Genomic DNA, 20,306 nt, shown 5'->3' on the forward strand with positions numbered 1-20,306 from the left:
GAAATATCTCAGGGCATTTGAATAGCAGCCGATTTAGTAACTTTCCAAATATGCTGAAAATATGCTTTTGGTGTTGTCACCGTTTTGAGATCTCTTCTGTGGTGTCTGTGTGCATGCTGTTCTTTAGTTTTAGCGCTCGCTTCAAAGAGCAGAAACAGATGTTGTTTGAAAGAATGAGAGATTATTTGTATTATTTATTGCTTCGAGTTTATAAGGTGGTTAAAAGCTAAAATGCAAGGCTTATTGTTCTGGATTGTTTTGTGTCGACAGGTTTGGCTGGATCCCTCCAAGCTCATAGTGAAGCAAGTGAGACGTAAGTACGCTTTCTGCTTTGTGGCCTAGAATGAACACTTGCCAATAACTTGCCCTACATTTGTCCAGTTATTATATTTATTTATTTATTTTATTAGTTTTAACAATTTGTGGGAACACTATGTTTTGGTGTAGTTATTATTTAAATATATTTAAAATCTAATGCCCAGCTATGAGATTTGAGATGGGCAGCTCATAAGTGTTTTTAATGTTTCTCAGCAACTCATTTTATACCAAATATAATATGAAATGTATATTTTTATATTTTCGAATTCTATTTCTGTGAATAGAAAAAAAAGGATATTAAAGTATAGGATTTCCTGGTTGGGCATTCGTTAGAACAGGAGTTCTCAACCTTTTTCACTGCAGGGCCCACTTCTTTCTCCAATCAATTTTTGAAGGCCCACTTGTCTGACATTTTCTCTAAAATTTTTGTATGAAATAGTCATTTAAACCTTTATTTATTAACAGGTAATATACTATATTATTCATTCATTCATTTACTTTTCTGCTTAGTCCCTTATTAATCAGAGGTTACCACAGCGGAATGAACCACCAACCTATGCAGCATGTGTTTTACGCAGCGGATGCTCTTCCAGCTGCAACACATCTCTGGGAAACACCCATACACACTCATACACTATGGAAAATTTAGCTTACCCAATTCATCTAAAGCGCATGTTTTTGGACTGTGCGGGAAACCAGAGAACCCAGCAGAAACACAAGTAAACATTAGGAGAACATGCAAACTCCACACAGAAATGCCAACTGACCCAGCCGAGGCTCGAACAGCGACCTTCTTGGTGTGAGGCGACAGCGCTACCCACTGCGCCACGATGCTGCCTATATTATATTATATTATATTATATTATATTATATTATATTATATTATATTATATTATATTATATTATATTATATTATATTATATTATATTATATTATTAATTATTATATTATATTATATTATATTACATTATATTATATTATTAATTATTATATTATATTATATTATTATAACAAATTAATATTATCAGCATTTTATAAAAAATATATAATTCTATTTAAATTTAATTATATATTTAACTAAAACTATATTATATATAATTTTGTTTATTTTGTAAAAACATACATGGATTCAAAGAGATCCACAGGTCAACAAGGAGATTGCAAAGAACCAGCTTCTGCTTTAAACTGGACTGACTGAATAGCTAGGCTATTATTAAATATTTTCTATTCAAAGTATACAAACAAATCTAAAATACAGTAAAACACCTTATATCTGTTGAAATGCATCGATCTGATGACAGTTGAGTTTGCAGCTGGATATTATTAGGAGATCACTGACAGGAACAGTGAACAGCTCCGCCAGAGCTTGTCTGAAGCTCATATGCAAGTTTATTTTACATTCTATGGCAGAAACACCCTTGAGTCTTGCTAGATTCTCCTGTATGAGTGCGCGTCTGTTATAAAACACTCACAGGACATTAATTTGGACAACTATGCGGATATATTAAATAGTTAACACAAAAATACACAAAGAGAGACTTCACATAGTTTGTGAATGAACAGATGTGTACTAGTTGCAGATGCTATGGTGAGGCTGTTTTTGTGCCAAGTTTGAAGTAATTAACCAGAGAACAGTAGAAAGTGCATTACTTTGATCATTTTAATATAGCATATGCAATTAAAAAATTATAGTATAATATTGAGAGTTAATTTTAACCTCGCGGCACGCCGGTTAAGAATCCCTGCGTTAGAATGTAGTAACTGGGCAAAATATTTTTTCCATATTTTTTATTTTCTTTTACCATTATTAGATTTACACTAGTTGATAAAATACATCTGACTATTGTGTGTTTATATTTGTTTAGTAAATAAACTAATATTAAAAAAAACATAATTTCATTTATATGTAATGAAGGTTAATATTTTAATTATTAACAATTGTGTATGTTTCTGTGTAACAATATTTGTAAATATAGTAATATAATAATAGTAATATAATAATAATAATAATAATAATAAAAACAATAGTTGTTGTAATAATATCAATTAAAATAATGTTATAAAATATTATTTAATAATATAATAATAAATATAATAATAATAATAATAATAATAATAATAATAGTTATTATTATTATTATTATTATTATTATTATTGATGTTGTTGTTGTTGTTGTTGTTGTTGTTGTTGTTGTTTTTGATGATGTTGTTGTTGTTGTTATTATTATATTTATTATTACATACAATAATACATATATTATCAATAATCAATATTAATAAAATATTATTATTAAATGCTAATAATTTGATCACTTTACTTTAAGGTTCATTAATGTATTTATTAACATGGACTAAGTATGAACAATACTTGTACAGCATTTATCAATTATAATTCAACCTTTACTATTGTATTATTAACATCCAAATTCATGCTTGTTAACATTAATGAACCATGAGTTAATGAACTAACAATGAACAACTGTATTTACGTTAATTAGCGTTATCTGACATGAACAAATACTGTAATAAATATATTGCTCATTGTTTGTTTATGTTAGTAAATGCATTAATTAGCACTTACTAATTCGACCTTATTGTAAAGTGTTACCAATAATTTAATGATGGTTAAATATACATTTCACCTATTTTTCCTGCCTTTTTTAAGCTGAAATGATATATATACAATTTAATGGCTGGTTTTTAAAAAAGTTAATGGCGTCTACGTTTTCTCAAGTAACAGGTTAGGTGGGTGTTTGAATACATATTTTTTATTCTTATCATCCACAGGGCCAATGAACACACTCTTTCGGCTGTCAGTAAAGTTTTTTCCTCCAGATCCTGGTCAGCTGCAGGAGGAGTTTACTCGGTAAGATGCTCAGAAATTGCCATCTACACCTGACTTCATATTTAAAATAGTTAAACTCTTGGTCCTTCTAAACATAATCCAGGGTAATCTTGCCTTACATTTCATATTACTGATAGTTTACCTGGAGTTAACTATTAATCTCGGCTGTTCATTAGCTGCCATTTTACACAATTCATTCCTAAACATTGGGTTAACATACCTATTTGCATATTTCTGGTGCCAGTGTTTACCGTTTGTGTAATATTTTGAGTGTAGCACATAATGTTATGTTACTATTAAGCATAAACCATAAAGGTAAATTTTTATAATTAATTAAAATAAATATGCTTTCAAATGCTGTATGGTTTGTTCAGGTAGGAATGTATTTGGCTGAGATTCAACTATTTTGAAATCTCTATAAGGGTTTAAAATAAATCTAAATATTGGAGCCTAGGAAAAAAAATAGTTTTATTTTTTGGAAAAGTGTTTTGCTGGAACATGATCTTTGCTTAATATTGTAATGATTGTGATGACAAGTTCATCATAAATTGACTTAACCGACGATTAATGTAGAAAAATAAGGTTGTTTTCACAGAATAAATTACAATTTTGTTGTAAATCTGAAGAGCTTTATTCTGTAAAAACAACCATCCTGGATGTATTTTATTCTGCTTATTTCAGGACTACTTGCCACAAAACATAAAAATTTTACACAAAATATATTCTGAATCTCAATAACTTAATAATTGTTTATTAAACACAAAGCTGACCGAAACGAAACCGTCCGAGTGAAGCTGATGAAACGTACAATAACCTGCGCAGTATTTAGTAACAAGATGGTGCCAAACTGTCAAAAATGCTCATTTGAATTAAAAATATACAAACCTCTGTATTCTTCATTCACAAAATTGTACCAAACGGTCAAAAACTGTCAAAAAATATGGCGAGCTAGACAAGCAGATATATGAATATGCATAGATGTACAGGAACTGTATTAATGTATTCAATAATGGTCAAGGTGATTTGAAGTTCCCGAATGAGCCTGTGTTATTTAGCGGTTGTTATTTGGGAATAACAAATCTTTGATTGTCCAGACTGACCAATCACAATCGAGTATTCCAGACAGCTGTGTAATAAATAGCTTATAAATGATGTGTGCTATTTAATTACCTTTATTTTCGAGTTTGTGACAATTTGGCACCAATTGCTTGTATCGACAACAACAAAAAAGTGCAATAACAAGCGCTTTATATTATCATGACTTTTCAAACTCTTTAAATCACTTCATCATTTATTTTGGTTCTCATCTTTGTTCCCCTGTTTTATGATAGGGATTTTGTTCCCCTGTTCAATGCCTCTGTTTTTTCTCAATTATCCTCTCGCTGTCCTCAACATCAGCCTTAGGGTGGTTTTAAAAGGGATTTAAAAAATAAGGCAAGCAGAAAACTGCAAGTGGTTTCAGTCACTGAGGTGAAGGCCCTCAATTATTCTGTATAGCCTAAGTGTACTTACAAGTGTACTTTCCAGGTTAAAAAAAATACTAAAGGTATGTGCAAAATATTGTGTCTGACATAAAACTATGCTGGTTATTTTCCCGTTGGGTACATTTAGATTTTATCTAATACATATATAAGCTTGTTGATTGCAACTATGGTAATGATGATGTGCACTCTCAAACCTTGCATCTAACAATATTGTACTGACATTGCTAAATGTGGAGGAAGAAATGCAGGGTTCACACGAGTCATTGATTTTCTGGAATATCATGGAATTTTAAAAGATCTATGCCAGATATTGAAAGTCAGTCAGCATTATATATTTTGTGTTCAAGTCATAAAAATGTGAAAGACTTTTTTTTCACAGTAAATGTTAGCATCCATGTATCAAAAGGAAACGATTGTTTACCGTATCATGTTTTACAAGCTTTTTCTACGGTTAGGCTGTTTTTCAGTGCCATTTTATTTATTTCCCGCTTGTTAGCTGGCAGCCACCAAGCTGTACCTCTTAATTAAAACAAACATGCCTGGAAAATGTTCATTTCAAGAGCTTTGTCTACAAAATGACCTCTTCAAATAATAGGTGTTAGACTGCATGCTCTCTTTTCGGTTATTTTCAAATTCTTAGGTAAATTATCCAACATTGATCTCCTTATGGCTTTTAAATTTGTGAAAAGGACATTCAAGCTTGGACAATTTTAATATTATGCAAAGCACAACAGCACCATGTTTTGAACAGAACTGTTCTAATCCTCTAATGATATGCTTTTTCTCCAGGTACTTGTTTTCTCTGCAGATAAAGAGGGATCTATTAGATGGCCGACTGAGCTGTACAGAAAACACTGCTGCCCTGCTTGCCTCTCATTTGGTGCAATGTATGTCATTTGAGATCAGTTGGTGTAACAGTTAGTTATTGTGTATTGTCTCTGCTTTCATTGGCTTATTTCTTTCCCGATCTAATAATAAGTTTTTAATTGCATTACAATGGAATTCATACATTAAGTGACTTTACAAATGGAGCAATAAGCATTAGGTGATTTAACCTTTTTTATATTGCAAGAATATTGTATGTATACTGCCCAATTGTAAAGATTTGTTCTCTGTTTGGGGTACGTAGGATTTGGAGTGTTCTTTTGGTCACCAAGGGTTCATTTATTTGATTAGAAAATACAGTTAAATATTAATATAGTAATGTTTTGTGTAAATATCTATACTAAAATATTATTTATTAGACATGTGTCCATGTATACATGTGTCCATATATGTTTGAGTGTTTACATGTGTATATAATTGAAATTATATTTTGGTCTTTTTTTTTTTTGGTTTTTCTTCTTCCTCAAACAGCTGAGATCGGTGACTATGATGACTTGGCAGACAGAGAGTTTCTTAAGATGAATAAATTGCTGCCGTGTCAGGAACATGTGCAAGAAAAGATCATGGAGCTCCACCGTAGACACACGTAAGACATTTGATGTTTTGGCCCGATTCTCTAGGCTTGTGCATTGTTCTCTTAAATTTATCACAGACTCGGTCAGGCTTTGCATTTGTAAAATTTACCGAGCTAACCACAGGGAATCAGCTCAGAGAATTTATGGCACAAAAATACGTTTATCTTTGTCATGTCCAGTTTATTTGGAAGCATTTGTGCGGAATGAGAAACATCTTTTTTTTTCAAGCGGAACATCTAACTGAACTTTAAATACAGACTCCCTTAGATATCTTGAATGACAGTCTGTTTCCATTTGGTGCTGAGTTTATTTGGTGAGAGGAGATCTAATAGTGTGTAAGTGACTGTTGTGTGTGGCAGTTTAAGGGATTTAGAGGTAGTTAAAGGTGGACTGCAGTTTCTCTCTATGATTGAACTTTGGAAAGATGTTGTTATAAGACCTCACAGAGACTATTGGACATTAATATAGGATGGATGATCTGTCTACAAGCTCTGCATGGACAGTCTTTGTGTTAAGTAAAGAATTACTAGAATTGGAATAGTGAAGCAACACATTAAACTTTTACTCCTGTTAAGCGTTGGGCATATTTTGTTACATTTAAATAGCTCTGGAATACTTTTTGAAAGGCTAAAACCCCTCTGGAAATTTACATATAAGGTTATATAGATTATCTATGGGTATGAATATCTTCAGAAATTATAGAGAATGAATTTCATGCAAACTAGCAATAGAACAATTCATCTAGCACCTGCGTTTTCTTCAGTAAATTTTTAAGTGCCCTTATTTTCCATTATTATCCATTGTATAATATTATTCAAATTGCTGTTTGAGATTTAAAATAGCTGTTTTACAGATTTGTAAAGTGTCTTTCGAGCTTATCTCCTGCCATAAATGACCCCTTGTCAAGACCTAACTGGCCTGCTTTGGCCCATGGTAATCAGCGGGCCAAAAACTCCTGCCCATTGGTCCCATAAAGGGGGAATTGAATTGAAGGCCAATTAGGCCCTAAACACGACTGGACTGGGCACGTACTAACAGGCTTGACAGAGGAAACACAGCTGCTTTTACACTGTGTCTTAACTACAAGTGACTTGACAAGATTCCAGGAACAAGCTATTTGGCTTGTTGTTCATTTCTAACAACATATTCCCCGACTTTGGTCTTTTGAATCGATTACTTGTTCTCAGGTAACGTATTTTGGCTGAGTGCAAAGATAAGTTAATAATTAATGTAATCACGTACATTCTGTATATTGACTGATGGTATGTGAGGGTATGTTTCATATTTTTAATGAAAATAAAAGGAGGCAGTGATGTTATAGCCTTTGTTTTGTTATAAATTTGCATGAAAGTTGTAAAAATATGCAGCACGACGAATATATGCAAAAAGTTTTTTACGTTTACGTATTTTTACCTTTCGTTTGATGTGCTTTGGTCCACTTTCTCATGCTTGTGTAGCTCTGCCTGACGAGAGGATTCACATTCAAATTTTGCAATGTCTAAAGTACATGACAAGACATATTGCCTTTACAATTCGATCAACTCAATCTCCCAAGATGTATGAAGGACGTAGAAAAACTGCTGTGTGATTAGAACGTCGATCTTAGTTTGTTTTGAGCATGAAAAGAAGTGAGCAGCTGTAGTGGTGGAAAGTGACGGAAGTGAAAAGTACCAACCCCCTTTACATTGGCACCGGACCTCATTGAAAACAAGTCAGGCAGCTTAATACAGAGAGTTACCAAAGCGCATCAAACACTCGGTAATTAAAAGGGAAATAATAAAAATAAAAATAGAATAAATACACACAAATGATGCATGTATTTGCACCAGCTTTAAGGCTGATTTATACTTCTGCGTCAAACGCCGGCGTATGCTACGGCGCTGACGCATAGCCCTTCCCCGTGTCCGTCGGCGTCGCTGACGTGCACCTCTCTGTGATTGGTCGGCTTGGTAGCGCTGACAAGTCTGGGCGGGACCGAGAGCTGCGCGAATGGCGCGAGCTGGACGCGAGTCCAATGGAGCGATTGTTTACAAGAGTGGAGTCCCGTGAAGGAGCTCCTGATGGAAAGTTTTGTTTTGTGTTTACCTCATAGTTAAAGTTGTTGCTCGTCCGCCAGTTCCTGCCTCAAAATGAGCAAGTTTGAGCCACTTGTACATCCAGGAAGTGTTCAGGAAAAGCAAAATAGCAGAGAAGAAACTTGACACTGAGGAACATTAACACCTCACTGCCCACTAGCGTTTCGGAAGTGTTAATTCAGACCAACAGAGACAGCGCGCAGAAGTATAAATGTGCAGCTACGCACGTTGCATGCACCGTGGGTCACGCCGGTCACTTGACGCAGAAGTATAAACCAGGCTTTAAACCCACAACTTTAGGCATTGGGTTAAATTAGGCTTTGGAGTCTATGTGTTCAGTCCATTACTTCCACTGTATCTGTTCAGCTGAGGGAACAGAACCAACCCCCTAAAGTCAGACAAAGTGATATTCCAATATGGCAGCACCCTTGCTCTAAAAACTATGCATAAAACATGCAGTTTCCTGCAAAATGGTTTCATTAATCAAGGTTGTTTCATATATTTCATTATATTAGAAATCAGTTTACAAAATAATGTAAACTTGACTAACTGCTTCACTGCCACGTTAACAAATTTGTAAGGTTTATAATCTGAAGTTTATGCTAAGTGACTGATATTTGCTGGTTTGTACCGAGTCACAGTTCATTTTTAAAATATGCTTGCTAGCTGATTAATTTTTTAAATCTGATGTGAACTATCTGCTTCCACTTTAAGTATGGCAATAAATTTCACGTAAAATTGTTTTCACATTAATGTAATTTAACCCTGACTAAAGCACATAATCAGTACCTGAGGTAATCCTTGTCATAGTAGTTTGTGCTGATGTTTATTCTGTGACATTGCAGAAATAGAAACTGTTTCTAAAATAAAACTGTTGCTGTTGCAGACAGACAAACTGCTTTTAACATGAAAAAGATACCTTATTATGACACAATCACATCATGTGTAGTTAGGACATGGTGTTTATGTTCAAATCTGTCTATACAAAAAATAAGGAAGCTTTTGAAGCTGAAATTCAAATATAGGTATGTGTATCTGCTCCCTGAAAACCTGTGTTAAGAGGTAGACCAATCACAATAGACTTAGACATGTAATTAATTAGATCCATAAACAAACCATTTCAGACACTCTTCACAATAGGCAAAGATGTAGTGTTCAGTGTATTATGAGATACATTTATTTTATTATTTGTCTAAATTTTGAGAATGGCTTGGTTTGTTGAAGACCTCCAAAAAAATATTTAGAAAAATGTAATATCGTATTATTATTTTTTTTACCAACTGAAAATCAAACCCTCTAGCAGAACAATTGAAGAGACAGGCTTGTCGTATCAGCCTTGTGCCTCTGTCTCGTAATGATGCAGTTCCGGTGTGTTTAATCTGAGGCTTTGGGTGTGAGAGGAGTATTGCTGCTCGGCCATGTCTGTGGCTGTGTTTGTAATCCAGTGGCTCAAGGCTCTTTATTAGCCATACGGCCACAAGGGAAGGGGAGGGGCTTAAGCAGATTGAACGGCTTAAAGGATGAGCAAAATTAGAGTACGCTGATGATCTGGCACTGCTCCAACATATGCCCATGATTAGCCAGAACACTTCACAGCATTACTGAAATATGTTTTCCAAGACCCCACTTTTTACCTAGAAAGAATACAGATTCTGTGAGATATGTTGCATATAAGTACATGCTATTGTTATATATCAGCATGCACTTTTTTATTAATTGCAATGATGTTTTTTATTGTAGTGTGTCAAACATCATTAAGTCTTACCGACCCCAAACTTTTGAATGAATAATATATTCTTTAATGAAAGCCATTATAACAAAATTACATGAAACGCTTTGTCTTTTAAAACATGGTAAAAGTTGGACATGTCTGCTGTAGAATGTTATTTTAGGCTGCTAAATATGTTTTGCCACTCCATAATTTCCTTTCATTTCTTTTTGCTGTGGTAATATGGTTCACTTGTTTAATATATTGTTTTTCTTGCGCTTTTGCCTGTAGTGGTCAGACCCCAGCAGAGTCAGATTTCCAGGTTCTGGAGATCGCTCGCAAACTGGAAATGTTTGGGGTCCGCTTTCATCCTGCCGCTGACCGAGAAGGAACCAAGATCAACCTGGCTGTAGCACACATGGGCCTGCAGGTCTTTCAGGTACATGCAATTTTACTGTCGTAGAGATCTAAAAAATATGTTATTAATACATCAAGGGATAGTTCATCTAAAAATAAAAGCTGTCATCATTTACACACACTTTACAAGTTTCAGATCTTTTTGAGTTTATTTCTTCTGCTAAACACACACACTGCTTGAAACACAAACTTATTTTGAAGATAGCTGTAACCATTGACTTCCACAGTTGAAAAAATAAAAATATTATGGAAGGCAATACATTTGTACAAATGAATGAACTATCCCTTTAACTAGAGATACTGTAATGCAGTAAGAGATGTGTTTACATTTATCCATCTCCCATTTTTTTCAGGGCCACACCAAAATCAACACCTTTAACTGGTCCAAGATTAGGAAGCTGAGCTTCAAAAGGAAAAGGTTTCTAATTAAACTGCACCCAGAAGTTCATGTGAGTATGCAATTTAAAGTATATATATATATATATATATATATATATATATATATATATATATATATATATATATATATATATATATATATATATATATATATATATAAGTATATATAAGTATATATATATATATATATATAAGTATATATAAGTATATATATAAGTATATATATATAAGTATATATCAAGTAAAAGTTTTTTTGACATAAGGGGCTCTATTTTAATGATCTAGACGCAAAGTCTAAAGCGCATGACGCAATAGCATTTAGGGTGTCTTCAAATCCACTTTTGCTATTTTAAGGACTGAAAAATATAGTCATCTCCCCTTCCCTTTAAGAATAAGTTGCGACGCATCATGGCACATTTGCTATTTACATGGCAGACTTTGTAGGTGGAAAAACTGAACGCTTCACAAGTGAGAAAATGTTTGAACAGAGACCATCTGTGCCAGGATAAAGAACGAGCCTCCTCCATTCATCCTCTTTACTTTAATTTTACTCTTTACTTTACTCCTTTACTTTTGTGGATAAGTAAGAGGTGTTGTACGCAGTCCACTGACGACATCCATTAGCCTACATATTTAATTTAGTTTGTCAAGTGCAAAAATTTGTAAATTTGTAAAAAGTGTGGTCAGAAAACTGAGTTACATCCAAAGACGAGTCCTATTCTTGTGCTCCATATGGTGATGCATACGTCTTCAAAACCCGACAGATGGACAAATCTAAACTTGTTTTTATAATTTATAATTTGTTTTATTACAAATATAAATGTGTATACAATAAATAATACTGCTAATAATAATATTATATGAATGTAAATTGTCATGAATAAACTGAAAAAAGCCCCCCGACATGAAGAAGGCATGTGGATATTGTACTATATAGTCATTTTTGTAACATTTTATTCCTTTAATTTTTTTTTTTCATGTATAAAGATATTTGTTAATTGATGTTCTCTAAGTATAGCGTTCAGACTAACGTGCTCTGTGCAGGACTTTAGATCAGCTTTCAGTTGGTCAGTGGTGCAGTCTATTTCAGTTTCTCAAAATAGAAACACACCAACAATGTGCCTTAACACACCTCCTAGACCTGAAGACCCATGAGTCCACGAAATGGAGAAAATGGATTTGCTATTTAAACCATGTGGTGCAAAACGTGAAAATTGGGTTGCGCTGGCCCAAAAATAGCAACAAATCACATCAAACACACCTTGGGCCTTATTGCGCCGGGTGTATGATAGGGCCCGTTATGTGTGTGTTATGTTTGTTATGGATTCTATAGAAATAAAACTATGCAAAACAATTTTGTTACATAGATTTATAAATTGATATATATTTTGTATCATATACATGTATATTTTATATCAAAATATGAATAAACGTTTTTCAAATATATTGTTTCATATGCATAATAATGTGTAATAAATATACAGTAGACACATATATTCTGTCAAAACAAAGTTTTTTTTGCATGTGATTTAATTTTGGCCCAGCACCAACATATTGTTATCTAATATCATTATATGAACTTGTACAAACTTTTACATACCTCAAAAAAGACAGTATAGTCAATATTACAACTTAGATGCAGTTTGATCCTAGAGAAATCTTACTTATGACGTCAATCTCAACCTCTACCAAAACACACATATTTGGGGTAATATAGTACAGCATAGTGAAATCAGTCTGAGGACTCTTGGGATGTACAGATTTAATAGAGATTTGACACATAATAAAATGTAGAAGTAATGTTTTCAAGCTTTGGAGCTTGGAGTGATGGGGCCATCCGTTACCCAATGTAAACATTTTAAATTTATTCCAAGTGACGTTTGTTATTCTGTCTGGATCACTTACATTGGGTGCTGACAATCAGGACCATATGTTTCCTCATGTTGCCTTTCATCCGAGATGGAAGTTCTTAAGATCAGTCTTTTTCTCAGTGACTGATCAGCCTTTCGTTCCTCAGGGTCCTCATCAGGATACACTGGAATTTCTAATGGGCAGTCGAGATCAATGTAAGATCTTCTGGAAGAACTGTGTGGAGCATCATTCGTTTTTTCGGCTACTAGACCAGCCCCAGCCCAAATCCAAAGCCATTTTCTTCAGCAGAGGATCCTCCTTCAGATACAGGTGCTATTTTGTGAATATTTAGACTCGGGCGGATTTAAAAATGGTGTGGCAGAATTAAAATGAAAATGTTATATCATGCATCATATTCTAGTCATATTGTTTTTGTAATTAAAAGCAAAAACAAGGGTTGTAAGCAAAAAGAAGCATACAGTCCGGAAAGTATGATCAGATTCATATGAGCTGATTTCAATTAATCATTCACATTTTCCTAGAGTTGCTTACCAAACAGGTACTGCAGGTTTGGTCACAAAATAAGTTTTTTAGTTATGTATAATGGTTCATTGTAAATTGAGTAATGTGCTCTTAAAATAGATTATTTCTGCTGAATTTACAATATGTACACAGTATGTGACCCTGAATCACAAAACCAGTTATATATTGTACCGGCAATCACAATAGCCAAAATACATTTAAAGGGATCAAATTAGCGAATTTTACTTTTATGCAAAAAGCAAATTACAATGTTAAGTGAAGATTATGTTTCATGAATACATGCTGATAATTTCCAACTGTAAATATCTGAAAGCTCTATATGTTTGTAGTAGCATCAAACATGATTTTTTGAGTATTTTTGAACCCTCAGAATGCAGATTTTAAATAGTTTTTAGTTTGATTTCAAAGTTCGGTAAGTTTAGCTAGTGTGAACGTGGTCTTCTAAACTCGCACCCGTGAACCATACCAGAGTCCGCCTGAAGGAGGTGGTCTGGGGTACAGTTCGCGTGAACTCTGGTCCGGATCACTTCTGGTATGAATGCAATCGTACAAAATAACTGAAGTGAACAGCCAACTGTACAACAAACTATCGTTTTCATAACATTCATTCATTCATTCAGTCATTCATTCATGTTTGTGTGTGTGTGTATCATGTGCTGTACCTTGGTGACTTGCAGGACTGAGCCAGGGCAAGCAAAGTGATAACATCTGCTTGTCTCCTCAAAAACAGCTTCTGCGGACATCACGTGCTGTTCTGAATTAATTTATTAAAGTTCTGCGGCAGATGAGCTCGAGTCGCTTTATGTATGTCCAAAACCAAAAGATTAAAGGTTAAAGCAGAATGACCGCGATGTGCAGACGTCTTTCCATTTTTGCGATTTTCTTTCGTGGCCATCATCTAGCAACAGCTGTACACACAACAGCAGCTTGATGACGCAAACATACCAGAAGGAATAAAGACAGTGTGAACACAAACCAATTGAGAAGGTGGCAAGGGGGGACAATCGAACTTGGGTTCGGTCCAGGCAATTGAACCAAGAGTGAAAGAACCTTAAATCAAATGTTATAAACCATGACACATTTGATTAATAAAGGCTGTTGTTTTGTTGTTTTTAACCTTCCACCTCTATGTATTTGTGCTAGATCTGTTTGACTTGATTTGTCATAAAACCTTATATTTCAATTTATATTTAACAGTGGGAGGACACAGAAACAGCTTGTTGAGTATGTGAGGGACAGCGGGTTGAGAAGAACTCCTTACCAGAGGTAAAACTTTTGAAGTCTCACAAGAAACTAGTTTAATTCTCTATAATTGACCTTTTTAAGCCTCTTATTTTGATGGTGCATTTCTCTGCATGTTGTGCATCTTAGTATTGATTATTCTATTTTTACAGGAGAAACAGTAAGATTCGCATGTCGACGCGTTCCTTGGCTTCTGATGTGCCAAAACAGGTCAGCAGAGTTTAAGATCCAACCCAACTAATACCAATAATAACAATAATAACTGACCTTTTCATCCTCTTTATTTACTTTTCCCATTCGTTTCAGAATCTGTCTTTTAACGACAGCCTGAGGACTCACATACCTCCTTCCTCCATCACCGCCTCCTTCCAGTCTCTGCATGCCCCCAGCGTTTCTATGAGGGCCGAGACCCCAAACCAGCTTTTGCATCTTCATCAGACGCAGCACCAGCCTCTCAGAGCCCCCAGCCCAATGAAGCAGGACCCCATCAAGACCAACTCCCAATCCACCTACGCCTTCCCAGGTGCCACTCATATCCCGGCAGCAGGAAACTGCAGCCCCTCGTTTGTGTGTGTAGAGAGTAGTTCCTCTAGTGTACGACCCTCCCAAAATGGCAATGAGGATAGCGAGCAAGTAGGGGTGGGTGGCGTGATTGGCGGGGTGCAGAAGGGTTTCCTCACTCCTGAAGCGTTCGAGGCTGAATTAATGCGTGTTCGACAGCCTTCCTATCAGATCCCGATGCCCTGCACACAGCTGCATGTTAGCGAAGAGTACATCGATGACGATCCCACTGAAATCTCTTTTTATGCTGGTGGTGCTGAGGCCTACTGTTATGGGTTTGAGGAAGAGAGTCCTGAGAGATTTGAATACGGTGAGAGAATCCCTGTACAGTCCGGTACGTTTGCTCTCGGTCTTGAAGACCTTAATGGCAATGCTAACAGATTTTCAGAAAGTGCCTTCGGCCGATCAGAGACCAGCTCTCTAGTTAATAACCGCTCCGAGTGTAGCTCTCTAGATAACCTTCCACTTGGTTCTGTCGGTGACTCGCTTTCGCTCGGCTTTGGAGGACCAGACTCCTCTTCCTCCTTGCGTCTTCCTGGTTCGGAAAACCTCTCCGAGGCCAGCTCGATGGTCAACTTCCCTGCATATTCGGTGCGTTCTGAAGATAGCTCAGCCATGCAGTTCAATGATCTGGTGGAGCAGCTGGAGCAGTTAAGTTACCCTCCCACAACCACAGAGGGCTCTGCTGACGGCAGCTCCGATTCCGACTCTGACTGGGGTTCGGATGGAGGTCTGGCTACAGACCAAAACCTCTTCTTTAGCAACCCATTAGTGAGTGGGGCAGATTTAGACAGCTTCCTGTTAGAATGCCAAAATCTCAGGGCTCTAGGTATTGGGGAGTCCCAACAAGGCTCAGCTCATCTCAAAATGTAGCACAACCGCATTTAAACATCAGTTGTTGTTTTTTTTTTGTTGTTGTTTTTTTAGACATGAGTTTTAAATCCATAAAATGACCAAGCACTTAATTCACCAGCTCATCCTAATATACAGTGCTCAGCATATATAAGTACACCCCTCACAAATCTATCTTTTAACTTCATATTTTTAATAGGAAGATATACAACATTATATTTGCGCATATACATTAGATTAGTCAGTACTGAAGCCAAGTCTGAAGCTTATTTAAAAATATCTTACGATAACGGTCCAAAAACTAGTACACCCAAATTTATGTTATAGAAAAATATTAAATACAAATTTAAAAATCAGGAAAAAACAAGAGAAGCAAAAAAAAGGAAACATTTAGTTAAAAATATTGATATTTTGAAAATGGGGTGTACTCAATTATCCTCAGCACTGTAATTAGTGCTTATAGTTTCAGCACTTCCTGTTGGTGCTTCAATCTACCACTTTTTTCCTTAAATGGCCTTTTCAGTGTACTTTCTATCCCTTTCTCTATGGTGTTTATTCATTCTTTTCTTTTTTAATTTTTCGTATTCTGTAGGGTAGAGCGATTTATTTAATTTTTTTCCAGATTATATAGTCCTTTTTTGTTTTTATTTGATGTTTAATCACCATTGGATAGATGGCTGCAAGATAAAGTGGCGCTGTGGCCCTGTAAAGGGTGAAAGTGAATGCCTTCGTCACATAAAATTGTGAATTTCTGCAACTTTTTTCATATAAAACTATATATTTTTAAATGTATTTTAAGCTTAAAAAGTGTTTTTGCATTACGCTGTTCATCCATCAGGATAAAGGAGAGATGAGACTGGCTGTATGCATTACATTTCTACCGCACAAATAAAAACATTTTCATGTAGAGAAACAATCTGGGTCAGGGAAAGATCCATTCAGCTCAAAGTGAACGTTTAATTTTAGTTCAAACAAAGTAAACATTTTAATGAAGTATTAGTCTGTAAAAATTAAATAATTCAGCTATTAGTAAGTTAATATTTTTGAATATTGACATGTAATCAAAAGGAAATCAATACAGTATAAGCTTTGCAAAGATTTGATTTAATATACTTGTATGCTATGCAATATTTCTTTTGTATAATTATTACTAGACATCTTTTGAGGTTATTGCGTCCTAAAGTGCTTTCAAGATTAATTTGCATTCAACCACTGAATTCAACTGTCCAAAGAGGGAAAATTCATTCAATGAATACAAACAAGGAAAACTGACACGTCTATGTATGAAGGTACATCAAAATAAAAGTCTTTTTCAGTAGTGAGCAACTTTACTCAGGGCTGGAGTTTTAAATTGGCAGTGGAAAAAATGGCCATTCCTGTCAAGAGCCAATTTGAGCCTTTTTTTTTTTTTTTTTACTTCACAAATGTTTGCTCCACTCTGCCCTCTGCTGGTAAACTTTTGGGAATGATCACAATTCCACTACGATTGGAAAGTATGCTACTTTTACAGACATCCACTGACACAGATTGCTTGTTGTGTGTATGCGGGATGTTTTTTGGCTGCGCTTTGCTTTTAAAATCACAAATTGGCTGTGTTTACTGGCACAAAATAATATTTTTTTTACTCCGAATGAAATTTGCTGCATACATGTAAACACTTAATCTCTTGTAAGAAAACGTCTTTTGACCACATTTGCTAAATTAGGGTATCGGGTTAAAAAACGTGACCCAAAAGTAGTAGCTTTTAACTTTTTTTGTTAAAGAATGTATGTGGTTTAGCATTACTGTGTGCTGTCAATACCACTGCTAAGATGGTGAATGTAATACAGAGCTTGAATGAATACTAACCTCATGCATAGTTGAATGCACATAAGAGGAACCATCATCACAAATTGTCCCTGTTACAATAATATTATGTAACCGTACGACCAGTTCTGGCACATTTCTTTTTTTTTATGAATGTAGTAAAAGTCTTAATTTGTGAAGCTATTGTTTGTGCCTTTTATATTAAATCGGTGAATCTTTTTTTAAGTTAGCCTCGCCTGCATGATTCAGCGATTCAGGTATTCTAATTCAGTGAAGTATTTTTATTTTTTTAGTTTGTCATTTTTGTCAATCTTCTTCTGGCTATGTTCTTGCAATGATTTATTCTATTAGTACTATGTGTTGGAGCACTTTGATTCGCTTTCAGAGCACTTAGGCTAATTCCTGAGTCTTTTGTCTGTGCTTATTACCTTTGGGTGTCTCTTTCAAGGTATGATTTGGATTAATTAAGGTTTAATTTTTTTTAATTGCCTCACCTAATCCATTCAAATGGATGGCACTCCTGCTAAATATCCTTACAGATTGCCTTAATAGGCAAAATCAGCTCAGTGCAGTTCAGTTGGGTGTTTGTCTGACATCCAGACCACACGAATGCCTCTGGTTTCTCTTCTGGGGTCTGGAGTGACTAACACTGTCTGAGTGCCATGAGTACATTGAGTTCTAGGAGCTCAGTCGGTGAAGTTTGGTCTTTATATTGATGTTATTTCTTCTTCCCTTTCTTGAAATCCCATTTATTGTCCTTCCATATGTCTCTGCTTTGCTTCACTGTGTGATTCAGGCACTTCTGTCTTTTTCCATTTCTTTGGCAGTCTCATTTATTGATTAAAATGGATCTCCATCTCCAAGTCTAGTAGAGGTTCAAACATACATTAGCCAAATACACTGTTCAAAACTGAAGCATTTTTATGTACAGCAGCCATGTAGTATTAACCATGAGACCATTCATTCTCATTGTCATTTTGAGAGCAAACAAAACACGTCCCATTTAATATTGGTGTTTAATTATAACTGGAGCCTCTCTCTACTCCCACAAGCGAGGGCAGGCCTGGGCTGCTCTTAAACTCTGGGCAAGGCACCATTTGGCCGTCCATCTAACAGTGCTTTCTTCACACCATCGCCCATCATGGACACAATGACCTTTGACCTCCTCTTTTGTATTGTCCGTTACTATTAATAAGTGTTGCCAATTCTACTTTATAAACTGATATATATAGAGTAAAAGTTTATTTTTTATCACTTGAAGCAATTAATTTAGTAAATTAGGTTGTTTTGTTTTTCCTGCATATAGATTTGTTTTTATATATACAGTACCGGTCAAAAGTTTGGAGTCTGGTTTTGTTTTGTTTTTTCATGTTTTTTTTATTATTCTGTTCATCAAGCTGGTATTTATTAAATAAAAATAAAAAAAGAGTTAAATTGTCAAATATGTTTTAAAATGTTAAATAACTGCTTTCTCATTGTATGTAGTTTCACATAAAGTTATTACTTCAGTCATTATTACTTTTATTACCATTACCATTAATAATGATATTACTAATAATGATAATAACAATAACAAAATTAAAAATTTATATTAAAGTGATTTCCGAAGGATCATTTAAATCTGAAGACTGGAGTGATGAAGCTGAAAAAATATTTTTAAAATGTCTTGAATAAATGATTAAATTAAATGATAAACTACTTTTGAAAAGTTATTTTATAGTGCAATAACATTTCACTATTTTACAATTTGTACTGTATTTTTTATTAAATAAATGCAGCCTTGGTGAGCAGGAGAAGCTTATCTTTAAAAATCCTACTGATCCCAAACTTTTAACTGGTTGTGTGTGTGTGTGTGTGTGTGTGTGTGTGTGTGTGTGTGTGTGTGTGTGTGTGTGTGTGTGTGTGTGTGTGTGTGGGTGTGGGTGTGGGTGTGGGTGCGTGCGTGCGTGCGTGCGTGCGTGCACAGTTGAAGTTAGAATTATGCCCTGAATTTTTCGCCCGCCCTGTTCATTTTTTCCCCCAATTTCTGTTTAACGGAGAGATTTTTTTTTTTTTATAACTGATTTCTAATAACTGATTTACTTTATCTTTGCCATGATGAAAATAAATAATACTTGACTAGATATTTTTCAAGACACTTCTATACAGCTGTAAGTGAGGTTTAAAGGCTTAACTAGGTTAATTAAGTTAACTCGGCTGCTTAGGGTATTAAGGCAAGTTATTGTATAACGATGGGTTGTTCTGTAGACTATCAAAAACAAATATAGCTTAATAATTAATAAGGAGCTAATAATTTTTTCCTTAAAATGGTGGTTAAAAAAAAATTAAAAACTATTTTTATTCTAGCCGAAATAAAACAAATAACACTTTCTTCAGTAGACAAAAAATTATCAGATATACTGTAAAAATTTGCTTTCTCTGTCAAACATAATTTGGGAAATATTTAAAAAAGAAAAAAAAATTCAAATGGGCGCTAAAAAGTTTTACTTCAACTGTATACACACTAAAATCCATACCTAAACACCCACACATATTACATATAAAACAGAAAATGGTGCCAAAAAATAGTGAAAATAATAATAATACAGACAGATCTTGAACAAAGAATTCATTATTTCATCCTTGAATGGCACTTGGGCACGCACACTTTAAACAGTTTATTGATTTTATTGGGCACTTTTGTGTCATTAACAGACTTGTACTTGGTTTAAAATAGATTTAAATGAAACACATTTCATTTAGTCA

At 34.7% G+C, this 20,306-nt stretch overlaps 1 protein-coding gene across 7 annotated transcripts in view; it reads left to right on the forward strand.

Moving 5' to 3' along the window:
* farp2 (FERM, RhoGEF and pleckstrin domain protein 2) overlaps positions 1–20,306 on the forward strand; it is a 90,586-nt gene that overhangs the window by 42,691 nt on the left and 27,589 nt on the right. For all 7 annotated transcript variants that reach the window (XM_009302421.4, XM_021477117.3, XM_068221972.2 and 4 more), the window contains exons 4-13: positions 271–313; positions 3,106–3,184; positions 5,437–5,534; positions 6,004–6,118; positions 10,182–10,329; positions 10,661–10,756; positions 12,724–12,887; positions 14,298–14,366; positions 14,495–14,552; positions 14,649–14,865. In XM_009302421.4, the coding sequence (XP_009300696.1) occupies positions 271–313; positions 3,106–3,184; positions 5,437–5,534; positions 6,004–6,118; positions 10,182–10,329; positions 10,661–10,756; positions 12,724–12,887; positions 14,298–14,366; positions 14,495–14,552; positions 14,649–14,865 (1,087 nt within the window). The remainder of the gene's footprint in view (positions 1–270; positions 314–3,105; positions 3,185–5,436; positions 5,535–6,003; positions 6,119–10,181; positions 10,330–10,660; positions 10,757–12,723; positions 12,888–14,297; positions 14,367–14,494; positions 14,553–14,648; positions 14,866–20,306) is intronic.

The sequence above is a fragment of the Danio rerio genome, chromosome 6 (genome assembly GCF_049306965.1).
Source record: "Danio rerio strain Tuebingen ecotype United States chromosome 6, GRCz12tu, whole genome shotgun sequence".
Lineage (NCBI taxonomy): Eukaryota > Metazoa > Chordata > Actinopteri > Cypriniformes > Danionidae > Danio > Danio rerio.